Source organism: Danaus plexippus (assembly GCF_018135715.1).
Source record: "Danaus plexippus chromosome 29 unlocalized genomic scaffold, MEX_DaPlex mxdp_37, whole genome shotgun sequence".
In the NCBI taxonomy this organism is placed as follows: Eukaryota; Metazoa; Arthropoda; class Insecta; order Lepidoptera; family Nymphalidae; genus Danaus; species Danaus plexippus.
Genome location: NW_026869858.1, coordinates 1,162,218 through 1,186,604, shown reverse-complemented (window position 1 = coordinate 1,186,604; position 24,387 = coordinate 1,162,218). Strand labels below are relative to the sequence as shown.

The window sequence follows — 24,387 nt, the reverse complement described above, 5'->3', positions numbered from 1 at the left end:
TCTGGGATGTGAATTTTTTAACTCCATTCCAAATGAACAATCGTTATATATGTCCTAATAAACGTGAAAGTTTGTATGATAGATTGTGTAAAGGTCATCATTCTTCCAAGCAAAAGTCACTAAATAGATTTCTACATATAATTGACCAGTTAAATAATATCTCATACACCACCATAGCTTATTTATTCATTCCTTCCCATGAGCTTAGGTTGTGACATTCAAAGTTAATCTGATGTAATTTGACATAGAAGATAAGTGACACTTTCGGTTAGCAACAATAATAATACCTATCAGTCTAATAAGCAATCTACACGGAAGAAGATTGGTGTACTTTACGTTGATTAGGACTTGCAAAGAAAACAAAACAAGCCATTTACCTGACACAGAAGATAAGTGACACTTTCGGTTAGCAACAATTTTAAAATACCTAGCTGTCTAATAAGCATATCAACGCGGAAGAAGGTTGGTGTACTTTATACTTTATTGATTACGACTTACAAAGTTATTATAACACTATATGCTTTGTATTTTAACGAAAGTATAGATAGATAGGTAAACTATCCAACTAAAAACACGATGGCTCAATTGGTAAAGTTACTCAAACGTGATACAAGAGGTCGTAGGTTCGAAGACGGCTTCATTTAACGATGTATTACTTACCGCAATCTTACGTGCCTGTAGCCGGGCCGTAGACACTGCAGCGGAATTACCCTCTGAGACAACATATAGTTGGTATCGGCGTCGTAAACTTCGAAACGCACAAACGCCAATTCAGGAAAGTTAACCTGAAAATAATATTAATGGAGATCACATTAACGAGATCTAAGACTTTCGAGAGAATTCGTTTAAATGAAACTAATATTCTCCGATTACTACGCGTATTTTATTATCTTTAAAACTACATACTCCCTACATCTCGTCCGCCCGTGATCACGGTGGCTGCAAAGTAACCGAAACGTAGGAGTATGCAGTTTTTAAAAATAATGAAATACGCGTAGTAATCGAAAAATATTAGTTTCATTTAGAATGAGCTAACAATAATTTATGCAAATAACCTACCGTAACATAGTCTCATAGAATTATATACTGCTTTGTAATTAGTATTTTATTAATTTAGAATCGTAAATAGCTTTGTTTTTATGCAGTTTTGGTAAAAATCAAAATAATTTTAATCAATATAACCATAACATCTTTAAGAATAATGTTATACACATGTCCCAGTAAAATACCATTAATATAAAGTTCCCAAGAAGTAGAAACTACCTTGAAATTAAAATTTTCATTCCATATCGGATTGAGGGCGTTTCGTCTGGCTACCCTCGTCTTGATTTTCTTGCAGTCAGCCGGCACACCGAGGATCTCCACCTCAACGTACGCGTTGTAAAACGAGTAAACATTCTCAGCAACGTATTGACCGGAAATGACGGCCAGGGTCAAATGCGCTGCGTGGATACCATCAAATTCTTTGTCCATTGGATTGAATCTGGTGTACGGGAAATCATTTTTAGGCATACGAGCCCTTGATTCCTATTATTTTAATGTTATACAGAGAAGAAGTTGTTAATATATACGAATAGTTAATGCTTCATTCAAGTATCTGTTTAAAAGAATCAATTGAGTACGAAGATAGCTCATAGTAGCTTTTAGATCATAAAATGTTAAACTAGTATATATATAAATGCGCTTAGGAAGGTGTGATAATAACCAAAATAAAAACTAATTTATAATTTAGTTTGGACCTAGATACTGTGGATATTCCGTCAGTAAATGGGACAGGAGTTTGCCAAAATTGTATACTACAAGTAAGCTATAAAAAGTTATTACGATTGATTCTACCGAAGAGTCATTAAAAATGTAATTGTATTGTAATCATCAAATTTTAATTTGCAAAAACAAAAAAAAAATCATATAAAATGATTAATAAGTAAGTAAGTTGCAACAAACCGTCGGTATGCTATATGCGAAGAATCCCACATTACTTTTGGTTTTCTGACGTAGCCAACGCAGCCGTTGGTCTCAAACATGGCTGCGTTCACAGCCATCGCGGCGTCCTCCGTCTGATAGTTGAGAGCCACGAGCTGGACGCCACAAGACCAGAAGGTCACGGGGTCAAAGTTCGAGGAATCTATCCTTAGGCTAAAAGAAATTATAAGGTTATTATATGCGACTAAAGCTGTACAGAGGCATTAACTATGACTACATAATACGTATTAACAATTTATATGTAAAATATAATATAAATTATAACTATAATGGTATTTAACTGATATGGTAATATTGTCCCTTCAATTATTGCAAAATTTCTGGGTTCGGGACACAAATAATCTACAATCTTTGTCTGACGAGATCGTAGATGTTTAGAATTTCTTGTGAGAACAGTTTAGCCAAAAACAAAAAACGATAAAAATGAACTACACGTGAAAATAAAATAGCATATGGAAGCAAACTTTTCCGTTTTCCCTGTTGTCTATGGATTTGTTGTTTATATTCGAGTAGAATGAGGGTAGTTGCGCAAATGCTCTCATTAATGTTAATTACCCATTTACTCACTATATATTACACAACGGAATATTTGTCAAAACTTAATTTTGTATTCTCTGGTGTTGGAAGCTGTTAGTGCTTTTGTGTCTGTATAATATAATCTCACCCGGCGGGATAGGTCCTGACGAGCTGGGTTTCAGTGTGAGCTATCAGGGCCAGAGGATGTTTCCTGCAAATTTTCTTGGCTATGGCTTCGTTGACGGAGGAACAGCGGTAGCAGGGGTGATGAATGGCTGGCGTGTTGAGACAACGACCGCGCTGGTGGGCCATCTATTAGGTGGTGCGTTAGAAACGATTTTAATTACTACGGTAAATACCAAAAAAAGTTAATTTATATTTATAAATAATCTAAGACTTTCAAGTTTGTTTATTTAAATGAAACTAAGTCTTTCGGAAACTACGCGTATTTTATTATTCTGTGACATAATCTTCACGTTTCGGCGCCGTAACCGACACCTTCATCTAGTACCGTCATCACGGGACTAGATGAAGGTGTCTGTTAGTTAGTCTTGTTATTTGTTTACCGCCAAAAATATTTTAATTTTCCCGTGTACCCCATCGATACGAGCAGATTTTTTTTATTTTTTATTAACTTTATATTATACAGACTTTATATATAACATAAATATAAATTGTAATAAAATTTTCTTTAATATAATTATGAAGTTCTTATTTTAGACTAACGTTGCTCTGAGCGCTGTCACTGCTCTCCGAAGATTCGAAGCTGCAAGCTGCAGACGGTTCCTTGGGAGCAGCTCGGACTGAACTCCGCGGAGACAACGGGGTCAAACCGCGAAATTTTATTGCCTGATGAATAAATATAAAAATATTTGTCAAAATTTGGACAAATAGAATTCAACCTTTACTAAACGGACCTTTTTAATTCTTAATCTAAATCAGAATATTCATAAATAGAAATGATATCGTAATTTTTGTAGTAGATATTCTTATTTAGGTAGGCAACACTGGTCATTAAGGGAAAGTTGTTTTGTTAAGGTGAAGTCAAACTCTCACCTGAACATATGTGACCATGTCGCTTAATTCTCTCGCTATCTGATTACTTCTTTTTCTGTTGGCTGCGTGTTTCATTGCGGCGTTCTCTCCCTCTCCCTCCCCCCTACGGAAGCTCTGGTAGAGCGAGAGAGACGTCCTACCCACTTTATCTTCGAACGAGTTCAGAATCTTATGCAGTTCTTTCTCTATAAGACGATATCATACTTTTAGGATTTTAATACATGGTTTTCGTTATAACACAATTAAATTATTAAACTTATTGTTAGTATAGTTTATTAATAATATAATGTGCCTTAAAAATCCTATTTGATTAAATTTACGCCAGATAATTACAAAATAATTCATTTAGATATACTTATGATAAATATATTTGGGGATGTGAACATTGGTGAAACTAGGGTTGTCTTAAATATAAATCTACTGTGTACCATCAATTTCATCATCTTCGTCATAGTCTTCGTCAGAGAAGTACTCCGTGAGCGAGGACCCCGCTGACTGGTTGGACATGATCGAGCTGGTTCTGTTACTGGCGTCTGGTAGCGAGGAACTCGTGTGTCGGATCCCGTTAGCTCTAGTTATGGAAAAATTATTGAAGTGCAATGCTTATAATGTGTTACAAGTGGCTCCCTCTGTGCCGTACTGGTTATAATATACTATAATCATTAGAATTATCTTTATGACTGGTTATAATTAATTATTATACATAATACTGAACCATTTTTCTCTGTAATGAAACATTTAAGTATCAACTTGCGTTTGAAAACTATAAATACTGGCTTCAGCCATTTTGTAGGATATAACTGAAAGTGACGCTGAACATTTAAAATCAAGTTTGGAACTGTATTTGAAACAAGAGTGTATAAATACATTATTAGATCAGAGATATACTGTCTTGTAATGCCATCTATTTTTTTTGCTAATTTATTGCCTGATAGATACAAGCAATATATTTTTCTGAACATGTAGAATGCTGTGGACTGGTCTATTTCTGCCTTAATACTAGACGTGACAGTTCAATGTATGATAGTCACTAGTTTTGGATTGGTCACTAGTTATATTTATATTTTTATGTATATTTATGTGTTTTTCTTCAACGCACGTTTTCTAAATCTTACGTAAGTAAGACAAAAATTGCGAAAAGGTTTCATTGAAGTCTTTTAATTTAATATCATATAAATTTACTTAATAGTAGTCTATCAATATTATAATTTAATTAATTAAGGTAATAGTTTACTATGAGTCTGTTATTTGTTATTTATAATACCTAAACGCCGTAGATAAAACTCCGCTATAGCCTTGAGCTGAACTAGCCCCGGTTATTCCCACAGTCGGACTCGACTCTACTGGTAGCATCTTCTTGTTTTTTATTAGTACCTGTTAAAAAAAAGGCTTTATATTTATTTATTTCAGGACCGGCGAGTATTTCTTTAATAAAATATCTATTTTTTTATTTACTCATTACTGTATTGAAAATTATTTATTAACAATGGCAACATGTTAACTCGCTAGTCTATCTTGCCGAAAAACGTGCGGTTTCTGACCGCGATTATATAAACGATTTATAAAATCGATTAATCGTTAGTAAAGGGTTACCTTATATTTAAGTTGTTCTGGGCTCGGCAGACGCGGCTCGTCTGTGTAATCGATTTCGAACAGAAACGACGTAACCAGTTGCTCTCCGAACACTGCCTGGATGAAAATAGAGTTAGTAATACTTATGAAATATTATAATTTCAAAAATATATTGAGTTTGCTCAAAGTACACCTACTTAGGATATACTGCCCATATTTTATTGCCTTTAGTTATAAAATATAGAAATAATAGTATAAAATATAATATATATTTGAAGTGTTAATTAATTAATTTAATTGATATAATGTAATTATTTATATACTTTGAATAATATAAATCTTTTAAATACGATACTTGAAAGAATTGCCATAAATATAGTCCCTTCTGTAACCAGCAAATGAAAGGATCAAGTATTGAACGGAACTGCAATGAATTGTATGGAAGTGTGTATTCAGATATTATTAAAAATAACAAAGGCTACTTTTTTACTTAAAGAACCCAAAGTTAAGCTTAAAAAAGTAATGATTCTAGTTTTATTCCTGTGGACGACATGTAAATATTTATTTGAATACTATAAAAAGTTACGGTTACTCCTTTTGCAAGCACAACTGACCTCAAACGTGCTCGCCATGACCTGTTGCTGCGGCAAGCTGCAGTGATTCTCGATGCTCAAGATGAGGGGGTACGGAGACGTCACGAAGGCACTTCTATGATTTAAGATATAAGGTCTATATTCGTATATATATATTAGTTGTTCTATACATTGTTAAGCCTCATTTACGTTTCAATGATTCAAGAGTTTGTATTATTATAATTAAATGTATTAATATTATTTAGGTAAACCAGTTAAAGAGTGGGATAGATAGCATCTATTTTAACCTATATTTAACGTATACCAGTTGTTTTAATCGATTTTATTATATATTTTTACCTTGCAATGGTTTCTACCACTTTCCTAAACGGTATCTTGGTGGTGAACGTGTGTCCGTGGTATATGACAGGATTACCATCATCACCATCCCAACAGTCGAGCTCCACACAGCGACATCCGGTTAAAAGAACCTAAAAATATGTGTCCTATTAATGTTTTTCAATGTAATAATAAATTTTCGTATGGATGATGTATTCTTTAAATGTTAGGACCGTTTTTAAAAAGAAGGTTTTACTTTATGATAAATTTACATATTTGATGTAAAAGAAGCTTATCATCAGATATTTTTAATTGTTTTCTAAGCATAACATCAGTTTGTTAAATAGGCGAGATACAAACTAAAAAAATCTAAGTTTGGTTCTAGAGTTGCAGTGGTCAAGTAATAAAATATTATATAATGTGTTACCTACATAGGTAAGTCAAATACCATCACCTTAATGGAGGAAATAAGAGGATTTAACATAATAGAAAGAATAATGTATCCGTTATTTTACCCTTGTAGATACATCTTAGTTACGTTTTAGATTATAAGCTTGGAAAATATATTTTTGTTATAATATGTTTATGCATTTGATAGTTTTCTTGAAAGTTTTATATATCTTAAAGTCATTGTAGCAATAAAAAAGAAATAAAGACGAAAAAATTTAATAATTCAGAAATGTAATTTTTATTCAACACGTCATTCATTAAAATAATTTTCATACAATTACATTGCAGATATTAAAACACAGATAGATATTAAAACACAGGAGTATATATAGATTATATTAGCCTTAAATATATTTTCATAATCCATACAACATTTTATGACGCAAGTTATATATTAGTTATATATTATCCGAGTCCTATGAGCCATGAAAATTCATAATTTTGCATCACTGGTAGGGGAGACGGTATCGATTTTGTTCTCTATAAATAGAATCGCGTTGAAAGCCCGCACTTACCATAGACATTGAGACGGTACGGACGTCAAACTTTACTTGTCACTTGTCAGTTTCAAATAAAAAGTTAGATACTGTGTTGTTTATTGATAAACAACACATTTCGCCGGTTCTTATTAATATCAAGATTTCATCCACGACGGAGGAAACCATGAAGGAAACGCCAACTCCGGAAGTAGATACTAGAAATGTCGTGAAGAACAGAGAACTTCTTTATCGAATGATTATAAGGTGAGTACGTTTAACAGATAGGCTTCTTACACTAATTTTGCTCGGTATTTGCTATCCATCGTTTATAAATAATAATTAATGTATAATTTGGCTTATATTTTGTTCACAAAGCTTAGAATATTTTAAAGTATAATCTGATTATTTGAACTTAGAAATTGAGGTTATAAATTTTGGATCTAAATACAAAATTTTTTAGAAAATATTCAATTCCAGGCCAACTTTCAATGACATTTTTAATCAAACTAATCTTGTATAATTTTATTTTGTTTTCTTATAAGTATAAATAGAAAATTCAGTTAATAATTGTAATGACAGTCAAAGGAAATGCTTGCATATTTGAAGAAATTATGGCATTACTTAATTTCGTTCTCAGCCAAATAATTTCTGTTTGATAATATTTTTAATCTATGAACTATGAATCGATAAGCCTGTAAGTTGAAATATTTTCTTTGAGCTATAATTTGGATGTCTTCAAGAAAATGGTGAATCGCCTGATACTGAGATAGTGTGTACACCACCTACAATATCATTTCCATATTCAAACATGTGTAATGTCAGTAATGCACTATCCAGTCGAAATAAAAACAAAATGTATATTTTATCAACATAAATATTTATATGTCTAATAATAGTGAGTGAAAACTGATAAAAATACTATATTTTTGAAATAAAAAGTTTTGATTTGTTATACATATAATAATGTTCATGTTACAGTCAGTTACATTACGATGGTTTCCAACCTATAGCCGCGACTCTATCAGCCGCTGTACATGCAGACCCACCGTGCCCTCCGAGTGACAGGTATCACTCAAAAATTCTCATTTCTATAAATAAAAACCACGATCTTACATTTCAGGTATTATGTAATAACAAGATTAAGTATCTAAAGCGTTAAGTTCAAGTGTGGTGAGCATTAAAAACGTTATGAGGTGACAAATATATATATATATATATATATATATATATAAAAAACAGATGTTTGAAGAACTTCCTCGTTTTTTGAAGTCGGTTAATAACATAATTAAAGTTCTTATTTAAATAAGATGTATAAGTAAAGACCAAGTTATCAAAAATCTGAATTAAAAAATATGAAATTTAATGAAAAATATATAAGAATAATGTATTACCTAACCAGGATTACGGCTTGTGCAAACCACAGTACAACATAACAGTCGTTTTAACAACTAAGTTGCCACTGATCTTTTTATATTAATTTTAATGATGCATTAATTTTACAGACTATTAAATCTAATGATGGTCGGTCTGCAACATGAACCGGACCGGAAGGACAGGCTGGCGGCATCCAGCGGGGCGGAACATCTGCTGGGAACTACCGGCTTTGGTAGAATAATCTAGAATAATCTAGAATGGCAGAATAATTTAGAAATAGTTTTGTTAAACTTGAAAAAATATAAATAATGATATATCATTTAAACATCAGATCTCGAGTTTGAGATGGATGCGTCCTCGCTCGCCCCTGAGCCGGCCACGTACGAGACGGCTTATGTGACGTCACACAAGATGTCTTGTAGGGCCGGAGCGTTCAGTGCCTGTGGCCAGCTGGTGGCTACCGGCAGTGTTGATGCTAGTATTAAGGTAGGTTTGGCCTTTGGAATGGTTTGGAATTAGGTTTGGTGTGGTTTGGGATATTTGGTTTGGTTTGATTTGTAATTATTAGATTTGAAACATTTAGTCTGGGTAAGTTGGAGCTTTTTGTTATTATTGGAATATTATTTTTTTCCAATTTATTATTTGGGACTATTTTTATATGCAAGTTTTTTATATATACATATATATATATATATATATATATATATATATATATATATACATATAGTTTTATTGATAAAGTAAATTGAATAGCCCAGTAGTTCAAAGGTTGAACGAAACTGATTTTTATGTTTTAAGATTCTGGACGTGGAGCGGATGTTGGCTAAATCAGCTCCCGAGGAAGTTGATCCCGGGAGAGAGCAACAGGGACATCCGGTGATACGAACATTGTATGTATTATTAAAAATTTTTATATGTATACATTTTGGGATCTTATAATACCTCATACTTGGGTTCCGTACATGTAGCTTGGGATCTGAACAATATTATTAAGACTCAACTGTTTTATATGTGCCTGTCCGTCTCCATGTACAATGAAAATGATTTTTTGCCGTGTTTATTGATACGGAACCATTAATTCTCTAATTCGACGCGCGCTTGGCGGTTGGGCGACATTTCTTTATTTTATTCCATAGGGCAACATTCATAGCGACACAATAAATCTATTTCCTGAACATCTTTCTCCAGATACGATCACACCGACGAGATAACCGCCCTGGATTTCCATCCCCGGGAACAGATCCTGGTATCAGCGTCCCGGGACTGCTGCATCAAACTGTTCGACATAACCAAAGCCTCGGCCAAGAAAGCCTATAAGTCCATTACGGTAAAGGAACTCGCCTGTTCTTCCTTTGGTACTGTATTTGATGGCATATTCCTATAGTAATTTATTATAATCATATTGATTTTGCGATTAAAATTATTGAAGTATATTTTTTTTTTTTGGGATCACAGTTTTCGGCATTATAAATGCAATCTTATTGCCATTGTTCTTAAGGTGTTTTTTTCTATGCAGTACAGTCTGATCAATGCTATCCAATCCCCAGGATGCTGAGCAGGTGCTGTGCGTGGCGTTCCATCCTCTCGGTGATCACATCATCGCTTCAACGACACATCCGGTGATAAGGCTGTATGACGTCACCACCAGCCAGTGCTTCGTCTGCCCGATACCGTCCCATCACCACAAGAAACTGGTGCATTCCATCAAGTAAACTGTTTTTCATATTTACTTAGTTATAGGGTAAAGTGGATGTTAGGTATTGGACGTTAAAAGTTTTGCTCCTAACCTTGGACGATCTTGGACAACCTTGGAGAACCTTGGGCAATCTAGGTCGACTTTATAAAAAGCCTCATGATATAAGATTTCTAGAATTAATCAGTCTCTGACAACACCATGTTTAAATATGACAAGTCTGTCCAAATTTATTAGTAAAATCTGTATTTATTAATTACACCTACCATATATTATACTCAAGGCACAGGTAAGTTCCTAAAATACACACACAGCGTCCACAGTCAGTGTTTAAAGTTTCCCACAAAAGTTGAAACGCATGATATTCGTGTGATCGGATGCTACGCGCTTTTTATTTTTTCACATCTACCTCATCGGCTACGGTTCCTCTACAGCGGACGCGATCACGAAGGTTAGACGAAAAACACTTTAGGGTTGACATAGTTAGAAACGGTCGGAAACCGTTCATAGATTAGATATATACATTATATACATTAAAACTTTAGTTTTTTTTTGTGATGATATTATAATTCAAAGGTATATAGATATTATAATTCAAAGGTTTTCACCGAACGGTAAGTATTACGCGTCGGGCAGCGCTGATGGTAGCGTCAAGCTCTGGGACACCGTCTCCAACAGATGTTTTAACACGTTCACAAACGCTCACGAGGGTGCAGAAGTGTGTTCAGTGGCTTTCACCAGGAACAGCAAGGTTTGTATCAATTATGGGACAGATATGGCTACGGATACGGATGCGGTTACGGAAACCTTCGGATACGTATACGGATATCCGTAAAACTTGTTTCTTTAATATTTTTGAGTACCTCAAATAAATTTTTCGCGGTGTGATATATTTGTTACCAGTTATTATATGGAGGCGAACCTTCAAAACATGTTCATTGATGAAATTATGTACAAATATCCGAGTTATATGCAGTGAGTGGGTGTGTGTGTGTTTATGTTACAGTATCTCCTCACATCTGGTTTGGATTCGTCTATAAAGTTGTGGGAGTTAGCGAGCAGCCGTTGTCTGATACAATATACGGGGGCCGGTACTACAGGTAAGAACAGACACACCCACATTCAAGCACACACACACACACACACACATATATATATATATATATATATATCTATATATATATATGTCTGTAATGAGGAACTGTTATATTGCCAGGTAAGCAGGAACACCACGCCCAGGCGATATTCAATCACACTGAGGACTACGTGATGTTCCCGGACGAGGCGACCACCTCGCTCTGCACCTGGCACTCCAGGTCAGCCAGCAGGTGCCAGCTGATGTCTCTGGGGCATAATGGAGCTGTTAGGTATGATGATACCTAATTATTGGGATCACTCAAAGCTCTATATATATATATATATATATTTTTTTTCCAGGTACATAGTCCATTCTGGTACGGCTCCAGCGTTCCTCACCTGTAGTGATGATTACAGAGCCAGGTTTTGGTACAGACGGAACACGCATTAATAAAACGTATATATATGTGACCGATGTTTTATTCAAAACTAATTTGTGCCCGTGGCTTTGCTTATTAATCCCCTTTTGAGATATGCTTCACCTTACATATGAGGTTTATGCGATTTCTGGAAATTTCCACAACCAGATTCTTGCCTAGTGACAATGAGCCGTATGATGGAAAAGAAATATTTATTTGTAGGAATTATAGCTCAACGGAGCGGTATTAATAAGTTGCCTAAATTACTCCTTATAATATTACCTGCCTGCGAGTGATAGTTTCATCAATAAAAGCGCAGACGTTGTGGAGATTAACGTAACAAAGATACATACGGAAAAAAAATATTTTTTTTTTTTTTTTGTAAGTGTAGTATAAACTTCTTTTGCGTTTATTAAAAATCTTCTAAATTGAAATTACAAACGGACAGGTTTTTTAGTATGGATAAAGAGTAATGGCATATTGTCAGCTTTTTTCAAAAACATATTTTTTTCTGTTCAACGCAAAAGTTCGGTCAATGGTATAAGTTCGCCTTTTTGGTAGTTTTTCCTGTTGGTAGTATCACATATCCGGCGACAGTAAGGTGACAGGAGGTATTGTACTATAAGTAAGTATGACAATGTCAAATTAGTCACATCACCCGACTTTCCCTCTAATCAGAACTGGTTAGGCCCTTGAACCTTAGATTTTATTTATATATTACCCAATAAGTAATTACGGGAAGAAGTACACATCTTTAATTGTACTTTGAGATAATTTTTAATACATATCCATCAAGAAAAATTTAATAGTTTCTTGCAAATGTAATTACAGTCAAATAATTAAAGAATAATGGATTTCTTACAAGCACTAATTTTCACCGTCCGCCTGTGATCAAGGTCGCTGCAAACTAAACTAAACACGGAGTATTTAGTTTAAAATAATAAAACGCGTAGTACGTCCGAAAATATTAGTTTCATTTGTATGGAAAATTATGTCTTTACCAACTTTCGATGATGATTTGATTGCCTAAACTCAGTCGTAGTTGTGATAAGGGACGTTCTTTAAATCTCACTATCGTGCATACAATTTGTGCGTATCCTTAAACCACAAAACAGAATTTACATTGATTTTCCTATGATAGATAATTACTCTTAAGAAAGCTGGTAAGTATTTTTTGTCCAAATTTTCATTCTAAGCTGTGGCGTACGGGATTGCGTCCCAGTAGTTTTTAACTATCGTGTGTTCCAATCATTATGATTCGCCGAACGTTGGATTAATATAAATATCTAACTAAGATTTCTGTATTTGATTTAAATTAAATAATCAGTAGGTAATATGTCGTGGTGGCCTGGAGGTTAAAGGCCCGCCTCTTACACGCGAGGGCGCGGGTTCGAACCTGGCAAGTACCAATGTGATTTTTCATAGTCATATGTACTTTCTAACAGTATTTAGACGCCACTGACGGACGGCGAAGGAAAACATCGTGAGAAAACCTGGACTTATAATTTCAAATTATAAGTTTGAAATCGCCAACCCGTCTTGAGCAAGCGTGGTGATTAATGCTCAAACCTTCTCCATGCGAGAAGAGGCTTATGCTCAGCAGTGGGCTTCCGATAGGCTGATGATGATGATGATGATGAGGTAATATTACCAAAAGTTTTGCAATGTTAACTAAATATACAGCCTCCACAGATTTTCATTAATCCTCGCATGATAGTATCCTCGTGTATTCATCACTGACAACATGTAGCGCTTCGTATTTAGTGACTATGAAAAATTGTCATATAGTATCAGGTCAGCTTTGTTTATTATTCTACCAAGATATGTACGATCGAATTCAGTTGTGAGCCTGTTGCGTGCGCGCAACGTATTAAAAAATAAATGAACATCGCCGGGGCAACATCGTTGTATGGATAGAATATCATATGACTAGTGACGTTGCTGACTCCACATAAGCAATGGGCTATCATTGCTATCCTAACATCGGGGCAATCATGTAGTCTTAGGTATAGATTATAAGTTTTACCATGTAATTTTTAATTATAATATACCCATAAGTAAGTTTCGTAGTGTTCCTGGATCCTCTGGTTGCCACCCTACATAATTAGTATAGAATTTTATTTTGCCAATATATTTACCTGACTGTATAATTCCACGGACGATTCTCCTTTCAGCTGGTGTCCAGTGAGGTAGGTATTGTGGCTGCTTGCGATGTAGTACTCGCTGAGAGGACCCGTCATGTCCTTGGATTCTGCCTCTTCTTCAGTTTCTTTGCTACAAATACATTATAGGACTATAATTATACATATTTTCATGAATTAGTCGTTCCGTTTCATACAAATTAGGTCGATTTCTGCATAGCTACTTATTTTGTATATGACACTTAAAAATGCTGTTGAAATTAGTTATAAGAGACGCTTTTCGTCTATGTAGGTGTAATATATTATAACCTAAGTCGTTTCAATTCCCGGCTGATCTTTGGAGATACATTTTTTTTATTTTGGGTTCAAACTCTTTGGGGCAACACACACTCATCTTTGAAGTATTTTCGACCCAAAAATTGAGATGTTTATAAAATATAAGATGATTGTTTTGAAAATTGATTCTGCTGTATATAAAAAAAAATGCCTATTAGTATTCAAAATATTTAATTTGCTCTATTACGCTCGACATAATTATCGTTTATATCAACATATATATATAATATCAAGTCAAGCAGGATACGAAATTTCTTTAACCGTATGAGGATTTTGGTTGCCATAAAACAAAATATAAGTAATGTCACGGGAAATACACACACGTGTCTCTAATTCGTCACTCACCCAGACAAATTGTTCGCTCTCATTTGTTCAGGTACGAAGGCGTAATTGTCTTTATCTGTTAGGAATCTGACGAATCCTTCGAAAGACAAGCAGTTTTCTGATCGTAAGGCAGGGTCTGGTTCGTGTCTCTAAAAATAATACTTAACTTGTAGTTTTGTTATACCATAAATGAGAAATTCTATATATTTAATTATAAGTCTTATAAAAAATTGTCCTAAAATATTGATACATTATCAAAGGCACCGAAAAATTCGTTTTTTATTCCAACAGAAATGAAAACGTTACTGTAAGGAATTGTGTTAGCTAGCCTGTAGTTTTTTTTATAATTTATATAATATAATCTATGAATAACATTTATTTTCGTTGATATATTTATCAGCGTCGAAATAATTATTTAATCCAAGCCATTTGTAGATGCTGAAGTGGTATATACAATATTTTAAGTATCTCTGATTTATAAGATCATTGATCGTTTAGTGTTAATTTTATTGAATTCCCTTCCTTTCTCTTTCCTCCTTTTTAAGTCTTTCTGTTTTAATCTATTTATTTTGATACTTACATAAATAATATCCTTTAATTTTTGTTCAGTCTTCGGTTCGTTTTGTCTGGTTTCACAGAATTTTCCTAAAGTGGGTAAAGTCAAGACCCTGTCACTCACATCTGGACTGGCCCCTGAGGAATACGTTCAGATTAAATGCGGGACTTCCTTTCTTTTGGGCCAAATATTTCTGGCTTCTTCAAAATATCGCAATTTTGTTTTAATATAGACAAGCTAAGTCATCGCCGATCTGGCGATTTATGGACAAAGTAATTTTTTTTTTAATCCAGCGGGAAAAAGTATTGTAAAATTTTAATAAGACGATTCTACATAAAGAAAGTTATTATTTTCTGTATCTAAAACGCGGAAATAGGTTTGTTTTATTTCGTTTCTATATATTTAAATTTTAGAAGAATTTTAGAGATTATACGATAAGGCACTATATATTCAGTCAGATTTAGCGTCAACACCACTCCTGATACTAATAATTGGCGCATCCTCTAGAGGAAGTTTCAATTTTCTTAATGACAGGGACTTATAAATGAAAAGATAAAACATTGTCCATTTTTGGATAGACAGTTAAAACATCTACTGTTGATCTTATGTAAATTTTTTAATCTAAGATTAAGAAAATTAGTTTAAAACGGTAAAATATCACCTGGTAATGCTGCAGCTGCTAGAATATCGAAGGCTTTCTTTCTCCCAACTTTATCACTCGGCGGCTCCAGGTCCAAAGATCCATTCCTGGTCAACAAACCTGCAACAATACTGTGTTTTATTATCAAACCAGATTCAGTAATCCAGATTTGCATGATTGTTAAGTGCATAGTACCATTTCCAGCATAAATCTGCCAAAAAACTGTTTCTCTTTCAAGCAACGGTTAAAAATATCATAAGCGAGATTAGGAACTTATTTAGCAATAAAATTAAATATATTTAGTGAGATCGTTCATAAAAAAGCTTCTATGATCACAAGGCAAATAATTATTTTTCTACTCACCACTCCTCACTCCTCCTCTGCTGAACAGCTCTGGAGAACTTCTGCTCTTCTCCGCCAGGAGTGCTCCACGAGATCGCGGTACAGCCAGCTGTGAGAACACCTCCCGAAGCTCGGATCTCATCACTAGACTGGCGGATTAAACGAGGAATTGGATCATATCAAACTAGATGTCATCTTATAGTGAATAATTGAAGTTCTAGTTTTTCTATTTTGATGTTCTGGTCTTTTAAGAATATAATAATCAACTCACCTAAAACTTCTAAATAAAGAAACAAAGTCCATGAAGTCTAGTTGTGTGTCATATCCGACAGAACCAGTCCGTAGGTGCTTGAGATTCTCCCAAAACCTTTCACTAGTCTCCAGTCTTCTTAAACTAAAGAAAATTTTGTTATTTTCTTTTATATAAAATTAACATTTCAGATTTAATTTTAAGAAGATATCCCACCTGCTCCTATTTGGTGAGTTTGATATAAAACTAGCTGTGAGACTGCTGTGCCGAGCGCTTGAAGCAGCTGAGTACGAACTGGTAGAAAATTTTTCTTTGGTAAGCAAATACACTTCTTAACGTGTTCATCATTGTTATAGTGTCAATATTTCAATGATTAAATTGTCTCAAAATCAAGGATTTATTTATAACGCATATTTAAAGCATAGTGTAGATAAATCACAAGCGGACAGATATTTTAATGAATGTGGAGTTTTACGATACCTCAGTAATAGTGCATATTTAATCAAAACTTTTGAGGACAAAATGGTTTAGAAAATAGAAAGATCAGAATTAGTTAATCTTACAAACAATTTTGCGATCGTGAATTTCATTGTTAGCTAAAGTATACTGTATATATACAGCAACAGACCTGTGTCTTGGTGACGGCTGTACTTCGTCCTCACTTCTCGTTCCTGAGGGATGTGAACCGCTGCTTTTTGGAGAGCTTTTAAGCTCTGACGTAGATTTATTCTTCTTGAACTTGATGCCACTACTTCTGCTAGAGTCCGTGTGGGATTCTGTGTATCTCACTGGTGTTGATTGAGAGGAACTGCCTCCAACTGACTCTCGACCGCCGAACACCTATTGATTTATAGGTTTCCTAAATTATATTTGCTTTTGGTATATAAAAAATCACGAGTTTATTTATATCAGAACACTCAGCTGTACAGATAACTCGAAAGCTTTGGCTCTTTTTACCACCATATCAGAAATCACGAAATTTTGTTTGGAAATTAGTTTAGAAATATTACAAAATTGTTTATTAGCATAACTTTTGTGAGCTCTATTGCTATTAAAACAGTTTTTTTCAATACCCTTTTTTGGGCAATATGAATATTTCAAGTTGCGCTTCATCAAACAACATACGAAACAAATCCGAGTTCCTGTTTCACATTTAACAAGCAATATTTATTCTATGATGCCATCAAGACTTCTCATTGAAAAACTGTTAATGAAACTAGTATTATTCGGATTTACTACTCGGATTTTATTATTTAAAAACTACATAATCTGTAGATGATAAATAACAAGGACCAACTGACAGACATTCACACCTCGTCTGCCCGCGATCACGGTTGCTACAAAGTAACCGAAACGTCGGGATTATGTAGTTTTTAAATAACAAAATCCGCGTAGTAAATCCGAATAATACTAGTTTCATTTAAATGAATAATCGCGAAAATCTTAGATCTCATTATGAAAACTGTTAATACTCTGTATGTAGCGTGATGATGCTTTCGACCAAGTCTACTGGAGACTGTGACAGAAGTAATTAAGACAGAAAAAATGTCCAGCTACGTCACAATATCAACAAAATATGTCCACATATATTTGTAATTAGTATTATTTTCATCATATTAAGTTACTCACCCGTATAGCATCAGAGACGAGTGGTTCACAACAGCACCCATCTTCGTAATACAGAGCTGTGTATTTGTTTTTCAACCACGCGAGACTTCTGTCGGCAAGTTTCGTCTGACTGATTAGAGCTTTGACGACAGCGTGGAGTCCCACAGCCCAGACCCTGGTGTTATATGTAAATAAATTAAATATAATATATTATTATTATTATATATAATATATTATTAGTATTATCTAATAGTTTTCATATAAACAATCAAAAGTATTTAATTTAAACTGGGCTTGATTTATAATATATGTATATATATTCTGTATTATAAAAAAAAAAAATATTCTATTCTTTGAGATATAGGCGTTTTGTACTAGATTTCGCCCATGTCTTACAAAATGTTAAACATTGTTTGGGAATGTTAATTTTAATATGAAGGTAGTTATGAAATTTATATCTGTCTAAATCTTGGTATAAATGTGAGTGATTATTGTAAGTGACTTGGTGCTAGCAACCAAAGAAATAAATAGTACTTCTTTAATATGATATTTCAGGTAATTCTATCATAGAGATCAATAACGATGACGTCAACAACGCTGACGTCATCATTCCTACAAACAATATGCCTTCGGCTTATCCGTCGTATACTACACAAATATACATACATACAAGCTATTTGTTATTAATTTTTTGTTGAAACGTTAAGTCAGATATGGATATAATTACAGTACATTAACTTCACTAGTTCAAAATTTCAATATACATATATGTATTTTGAATATTTTTTCCTCAATTATATTTATTTTTGCAATCTCTTGTTAAATTTTGTCAACAAAACCGCTAGTTTTCAATAAAAATCATATTATCATTGCGATTGTAATATTGCAGAATAAAAACATGTATAATACGAGAGATTTCAAGTCTCACCGAAACGAATACGGCGGCAGCAGAAAATGCACCGTCCGATTGTCGCTTAATGTCTTTCCATAGACTAGAGATATGATGTGCGGTCTCTGGCCAGTCTCCAGACCGTGTCGCCGCGCGTTTGCGCACAATTCGAAGACGTCACGCGGCTCGAGCAGTTTACCGCAGAGACGAAGATCCTTCACGCACTGTAGATCCACGAAGCTGGGTGTAAACCAATTTTTATAAATATCAAAACTATCAACCTTGGATAGTCAATATAGATAAAAATAATTTATTAATCAAAATTTCTATTACTTATAATTTTATGAGCTTGAATAGTTTGACTAATTACTATGCCCAATATTTTGTCCTCATGCAGAAACGGAAATCTTTAAGCCTAACTTAACCTAAACAGTAGTAGATTGATAACAATCCTTTAAAAGTAAGTACAAAATTATAAAACTACTGTAAACTATTTGAAGCGTTGCCTAAATCATCTCACCCTTCGTCTCCAACGACGCCAGCTTCGTTTTCATGTGCCAAGTTACCTGAGTATTTCAGAGGTATAACTTCCTCGGGATTGTATGAAAGACTAATTTCTGGTTGTTGAACATTTTCTGACACAGCATCACCTGTTAAGTTATATTGTAAATAATTTTCTGATCACTTTTAGTCAATCCTCACTTTTATGACACAACTTTAATTCTATGTTATAACAACAAAGTTCCACTGTAACAATTTTTTTTGCTGAAAATTTAAGTGCTTTGAACACCAAAGATATATATATATATATATATATATATATCTTATATATTATATTCATAGAGAACGGATAAGAATAGTCTAGGTTTCACAAATGTGTACTGGATTGTATATACATATGTCATATAGATAAAACATCGTTACCATGATAGGAGTGGGGTCTGTGAGCTGTTCGGCTCCAAGTCAGCAGAGCACACGATCGCTCCAGTCGTAGATGCGCCAGGGCTCCACTCCACTCAGCCTCTCCCACCACACATGCAGTACCATGCTGCATTATCTAGATATAATCAGCTTTCATTAAATAAAAAATAAAGACCTTTATTACTTTTCAGAAATCGGGAAAAGGAGGATGGTCATTTTGTCTGAAGACTATAGCGCTTTGCTACCAGTTATACTTAATAGGGATTTTTAGTGTGTTTCATCTTAAGGGTTGAATTTTAGACTCAAGTAAACCAGTTTAAATTTTTGTATACAGTTTCAGAGTAGACTAAGAAATTTGTTTTTACATTGCAAAATAGAAAATACGACATTGGGGCTATTTTATTAATATAACAGTTTGAGAATTTGATAAGAAAATTTTATTAGTCCATGGATGTTTAATATATGAGGGTGGTTTATTTTGGAAGAATATTTTTTTTGTACACTATTCTGTAAACATGAATACTAAAATAAAAAATATGTAAAAGTTCCTAGTTTCCTCAAGGTCTTAAATTTCCGTTCATAGGGTTTTGAGACGGAAAAAGGTTTATGTTATTCTCACATCACATCTGTTGCGTAAATCTTTTACGAGTGGGCTAGTGGCATTAGAATTTTGCACTATTTATAAATCTTATCCAATAACAGGGATTCTGCTCGCATATACCTGTAACACGTGCCTATCCATTCTTTCCCCATTCTGTGGCGCTAGAGGGAACATGGTCACTCCATGATCATGGGGCAAGGGTTGTACTGGCGTGTATCCCCCGCCCTCCAGCTCGTATAAGGCCTCGTTCTCGAAGTCGGTACCCGTGGTCTTTTGTGCTGGTTGGACGAACACCGGTTCCTCGCACGATGCTATAGCTGTTCTGAAAAGATATCGGCTTCATCAGTTATTGAAATGAACTAGTACCAACAAATTAACTAAAGTTATGCACGTTGGGATAATTGTGCTTGGTAAAATTTGTAGTATTAATAAATATTAAATTTGTCAAATAACTCTTAGTTAAGCAAAGTTTTTTTTGGTTGTTGCCTATTTAAGCATGCTTAAATACCTGTGTTAGATTAATATAACGACTAAGTATATCTGATAATTTCTTTAGTTGAGCTCAGTCCAGTTAGCTAAATACGTCGGAGACAACTTGTGACGCTTCGTTTCTGACGTATTAGATTTTATTCAATCTAAATAATCCTGCATTATTATCTGGAATATTTTGCTACCAAGTCTAAAAGCGAATATATATTTTTTTGTGTTAGATATTTTTATTTCTAGTTTTTGAGTATTTGATAGTTTTGTTTAATATTTTGTTCCAGAAAAAAGAAATTTATACCATTACTTTTGTAACCAATAAACGTGTTACTGATTATTTAATTAGTTTTTTTAGTGAAGTATTTTTAATTTATTATTTTTTCCTTTAACCTTGTTACCGGAATCAAAACTTAAAGTATCTATAACTTGTGATATTAAACAGAAATACAGGTAGGTAGACAGGCAGATGAAATTTGTAAAAAATGTTATATACACATCGCGCACACACATACACACATACACCCACACAGACACACATATGTGTCTATGTGTTTGTGTATGTGTATACGCTATATGATATGAGCTTAGGTTAAATTAATTTTATACTTCGCCACCTTAAATAATCTCCAAACAGCGGCGCTGTGGTCCTGGCTAGGCTATATCTGTGCTGGTGGAAGCTGGCGATGTGGTCCATGACTGCCTGGGTTCGATAAACCTTCTCCAAGTTCACCAGACCCTCGGGACCCACTCGTCGGAACTGCTCCCCCTCTTCATCAAATGAAGCTATGTACTGTCAGGGATAGTAACTTTGTTATACATATAACTGTATAGTTAACTGTAAATATGAATGCGGTGCTTATATTTGGAAGAAATCAAACGTGGTACCACACACAATCAGTAGATCAGATCATTTATAATCAAAATTATGTTTATTAAGTCATTTTATGGTTCCATGCGTCCCTTATTTAATTCCTTTTTCGTCCAAAATGATAATATTCACTACACTATTAATAAAACACTTAGAACACCGTGAGTTTCTATATATTGAGCATATTTTGGACAGCATGTAAGGCTTCAATCAAGACAGAATGAAAATTTTTCACGAAATTTCTTCTGAATTCATAACACCAGATAGAATATTTTACAATATAAGTTAAATTATATAAATCAATTCGGTAAAATTTTAACGAAATGTTTTTTTTATTTAAATAGCGTTCAGAGGTTGATTGCAATAAACGGTACCATCTAATTTCAAGACACATCCCACAACTGTTCCAGTTTCGGAATAAAATGTGGCCATTATGTAAAATAGGTTTCAGCCGATTACAGCCAGCCAGATACAGAAATGTAGTAATCCGTTTGATCTGAATTTCCATTATCGGCTTTTCCTTTTGCGAGGAAAAAATAAATGTAGCCAACAAAATTAAAATTTCCAAATTCATCTGAAAAGTTACAAAAAAAATAAATTTCCGTCTCTCAAGAGTTAATTTTTGGGATGTTTAAGTTGTTCTGTTATCGACATTTCTGTTGTAATGACAATTAAATATTTATGTTGATGACTTTTTGGCGTGTTTTATGGCTTAAGTACGTCTTTAAGAGCCTATTTATCAAAGCTCCCGCAATTTTTTCTATTAATAATTCTTACATTTTATTTATCAGATTATTAGTTGGTAATTGGATTTTTTTTGTACATTAAACAAAGTAATCGCTTTTAAATAACAATCAAAATAAACATTTTATGTTCTTCGAATACAAAAATACATCTTAAGTAACTTGTTTTAATACAGTAGACTTTAAAAAGCTTAGTATATAGTTTTTTAGGTTTCTAGGACAACGATCTTTATGCAAAATGTCTGTGCTGACTTGAATATGCAATTCTTTTAGATATATATATATATATATAGTATACATAAATATGTTAGTTAAGAATGAATAAAAGTCTGTTTAATTCAAAGATTCCGTTTGGAGTTGATAATTATTTTATTTGAGGGCACTTGTTAAAATTATTGTATGGAATAAGAAAGTCGGATAAGGTTGTACAAAAACGAGATGAATATTTGAATGAATACTCGCGAAAGTCTTAGATCTCGTTATAATATTAATGTTGTAAGCATACGCAGTAAATAACGAAATGTATAACACAATATAATTGTATAAGGTTTAAGTAAACAGAAGTTTAGCAAAAAAAAATTTTCAGAAGAAAGTTATAATCTAATATGGACTTTCTATAAGTCTAATCGCATGTAACACAAACAGAAGAATAATAAGAAAAAATGTATATATGTATTATTACTCTGTAATTTCAAAAAAAAAAAAAAAACATTTTGAAATCTGATTTTTTTTGCGACTACTGACAATAGATTACCAACAGCAAAAATGCCTCATTACTAATGTTCCTTGACAACCTTCGTTAGTTATCCGATAAGTTATTTACGGAACAAATGAAACCTTTTTCACTGTCTAATTCAAAGGAATCTTTCATTCCTCCGTCTCTAGATGTAATTAGGTCAATCAACTTATTATTACCACTTGTCGGCTCGGCTCGCTATATCTCGATTCCCGTTTGGAACTCTCTCTTAAAGGACTGGACTGATCTCGTTTGGAATCCCGCCTCGCATCCCTTTTTGTCGATGATCTGAAAAGGCGACAAGTATTTACTGTTGTAATGGTTTTGTAACTTAACATTTTTGATGTACAGGGTAAGTGATTTTCGCTTATACTTTTTTTTTAATATACCAACACAAAAAGGAAAAAAAAATTATCAAATATAAAATAAAAACAATGTTTGTGTTGTTATAAATGGAGAATACATATTGCCTAATGTTGCCTTCGAATGCTATTAGTAGATTTTAAAAGCAGGAAAACATTAATAACACTAACCAAACCACAAAGTTATTTTCTACTGTGTGCTTTTATGGGAAGTGTAATAAAAAAACATGCCCTCCTATGATAGTTACTTGTCATCTCGACACAGCGATTTGATTAATGCTCTTATTTCTTTTATATTAAATAGAAATTCTCAACGTATCGCCATTTCACTTATATTTTATTAAGGAACTTTGATCCGCACGAACGGGAAGTACATGATGGATTTCGATCCTTTGTTGTGAAGCCGGTGGATATCTTTTTTGTATGATTCCAGTTAACTTTTCTCTGGCTATGACCATTCAAATGTTCGTATGCTCTTAAATCACCACCCGACAATCGTGCAACTGGCAGATTGTCATCTTTTGTTACTTCGAACGCGAAACTTTTTTATGAATATAACAAATATAGTCTCGAGTTATGTTTTTTATGTAAATTTTATGTTATTGCTGATCAGATTTACATCAGGTGAGATATTTTTTTTTTATAAATAATTCATGTCCATGTTAAAACTGGTAATTCGGAAATCTTTACTACAATAATATAAGCGGCGTTTGGATTTAATGCAAAGAAGAATTATTGGCTTTGGCTTCATGATCCCCCTCCAATACGCATTGTAATGATTACTCACATTTGACTTATTTTTAATCTAGCTTAGAAAATGTGTGTCATGTTTTATATAGATTATGCATGTATATCTTTATTGGCTGTCCAAAATATCTTAACCAAGTAAACAATGTCCTTTTTAAACATTCACGTTTTATCCGGATTTCAATTATTGCAGCGCAGCGTAAAAAATGAGGATATTTTTTTGAGATGAATAGAATATAAAGCCCGAAGAATTGTCTGCAACATTTGCAAAATATACACAACAGATTAAAAACTGTCCCAATACGTAAAA

General features: G+C 33.6%; 2 protein-coding genes across 2 annotated transcripts in view; one reads left to right on the top strand and one right to left on the bottom strand.

Annotated features, from left to right (window-relative positions):
* LOC116776905 (1-phosphatidylinositol 4,5-bisphosphate phosphodiesterase epsilon-1-like) overlaps positions 1–24,387 on the bottom strand; it is a 49,345-nt gene that overhangs the window by 6,448 nt on the left and 18,510 nt on the right. Inside the window, exons 4-29 of the mRNA XM_032670203.2 lie at positions 23,148–23,256; positions 21,236–21,411; positions 20,259–20,460; positions 19,541–19,673; positions 19,137–19,266; positions 18,656–18,856; positions 17,749–17,902; positions 16,748–16,959; positions 16,336–16,413; positions 16,141–16,263; positions 15,891–16,018; positions 15,549–15,647; positions 14,912–15,024; positions 14,353–14,480; positions 13,669–13,804; positions 6,060–6,190; positions 5,742–5,835; positions 5,149–5,244; positions 4,820–4,929; positions 3,984–4,126; positions 3,556–3,740; positions 3,226–3,348; positions 2,648–2,811; positions 1,945–2,136; positions 1,264–1,483; positions 661–785 (exon numbers count right to left, since the gene is read on the bottom strand). Of these exons, the coding sequence (XP_032526094.2) occupies positions 661–785; positions 1,264–1,483; positions 1,945–2,136; positions 2,648–2,811; positions 3,226–3,348; positions 3,556–3,740; positions 3,984–4,126; positions 4,820–4,929; positions 5,149–5,244; positions 5,742–5,835; positions 6,060–6,190; positions 13,669–13,804; positions 14,353–14,480; positions 14,912–15,024; positions 15,549–15,647; positions 15,891–16,018; positions 16,141–16,263; positions 16,336–16,413; positions 16,748–16,959; positions 17,749–17,902; positions 18,656–18,856; positions 19,137–19,266; positions 19,541–19,673; positions 20,259–20,460; positions 21,236–21,411; positions 23,148–23,256 (3,705 nt within the window). The remainder of the gene's footprint in view (positions 1–660; positions 786–1,263; positions 1,484–1,944; positions 2,137–2,647; positions 2,812–3,225; positions 3,349–3,555; positions 3,741–3,983; positions 4,127–4,819; positions 4,930–5,148; positions 5,245–5,741; positions 5,836–6,059; positions 6,191–13,668; positions 13,805–14,352; positions 14,481–14,911; positions 15,025–15,548; positions 15,648–15,890; positions 16,019–16,140; positions 16,264–16,335; positions 16,414–16,747; positions 16,960–17,748; positions 17,903–18,655; positions 18,857–19,136; positions 19,267–19,540; positions 19,674–20,258; positions 20,461–21,235; positions 21,412–23,147; positions 23,257–24,387) is intronic.
* LOC116778604 (cleavage stimulation factor subunit 1) lies at positions 7,041–11,582 on the top strand. The gene is made up of 11 exons (XM_061529215.1): positions 7,041–7,231; positions 7,946–8,032; positions 8,470–8,573; positions 8,673–8,827; positions 9,140–9,231; positions 9,530–9,668; positions 9,889–10,049; positions 10,635–10,785; positions 11,041–11,134; positions 11,251–11,401; positions 11,472–11,582. The coding sequence occupies exons 1-11, from the start codon at positions 7,152–7,154 to the stop codon at positions 11,560–11,562; spliced, it is 1,305 nt and encodes a 434-aa protein (XP_061385199.1). The 5' UTR covers positions 7,041–7,151; the 3' UTR covers positions 11,563–11,582.

Coding starts and splice junctions, on each gene's coding strand:
- LOC116778604 (XM_061529215.1), top strand. CDS start 7,152: ATGAAGGAAACGCCAACTCCGGAAGTAGATACTAGAAATGTCGTGAAG. Junction 8,033..8,469: donor CCGTGCCCTCCGAGTGACAG/GTATCACTCAAA, acceptor TTAATTTTACAG/ACTATTAAATCTAATGATGG. Junction 10,786..11,040: donor CTTTCACCAGGAACAGCAAG/GTTTGTATCAAT, acceptor TTTATGTTACAG/TATCTCCTCACATCTGGTTT.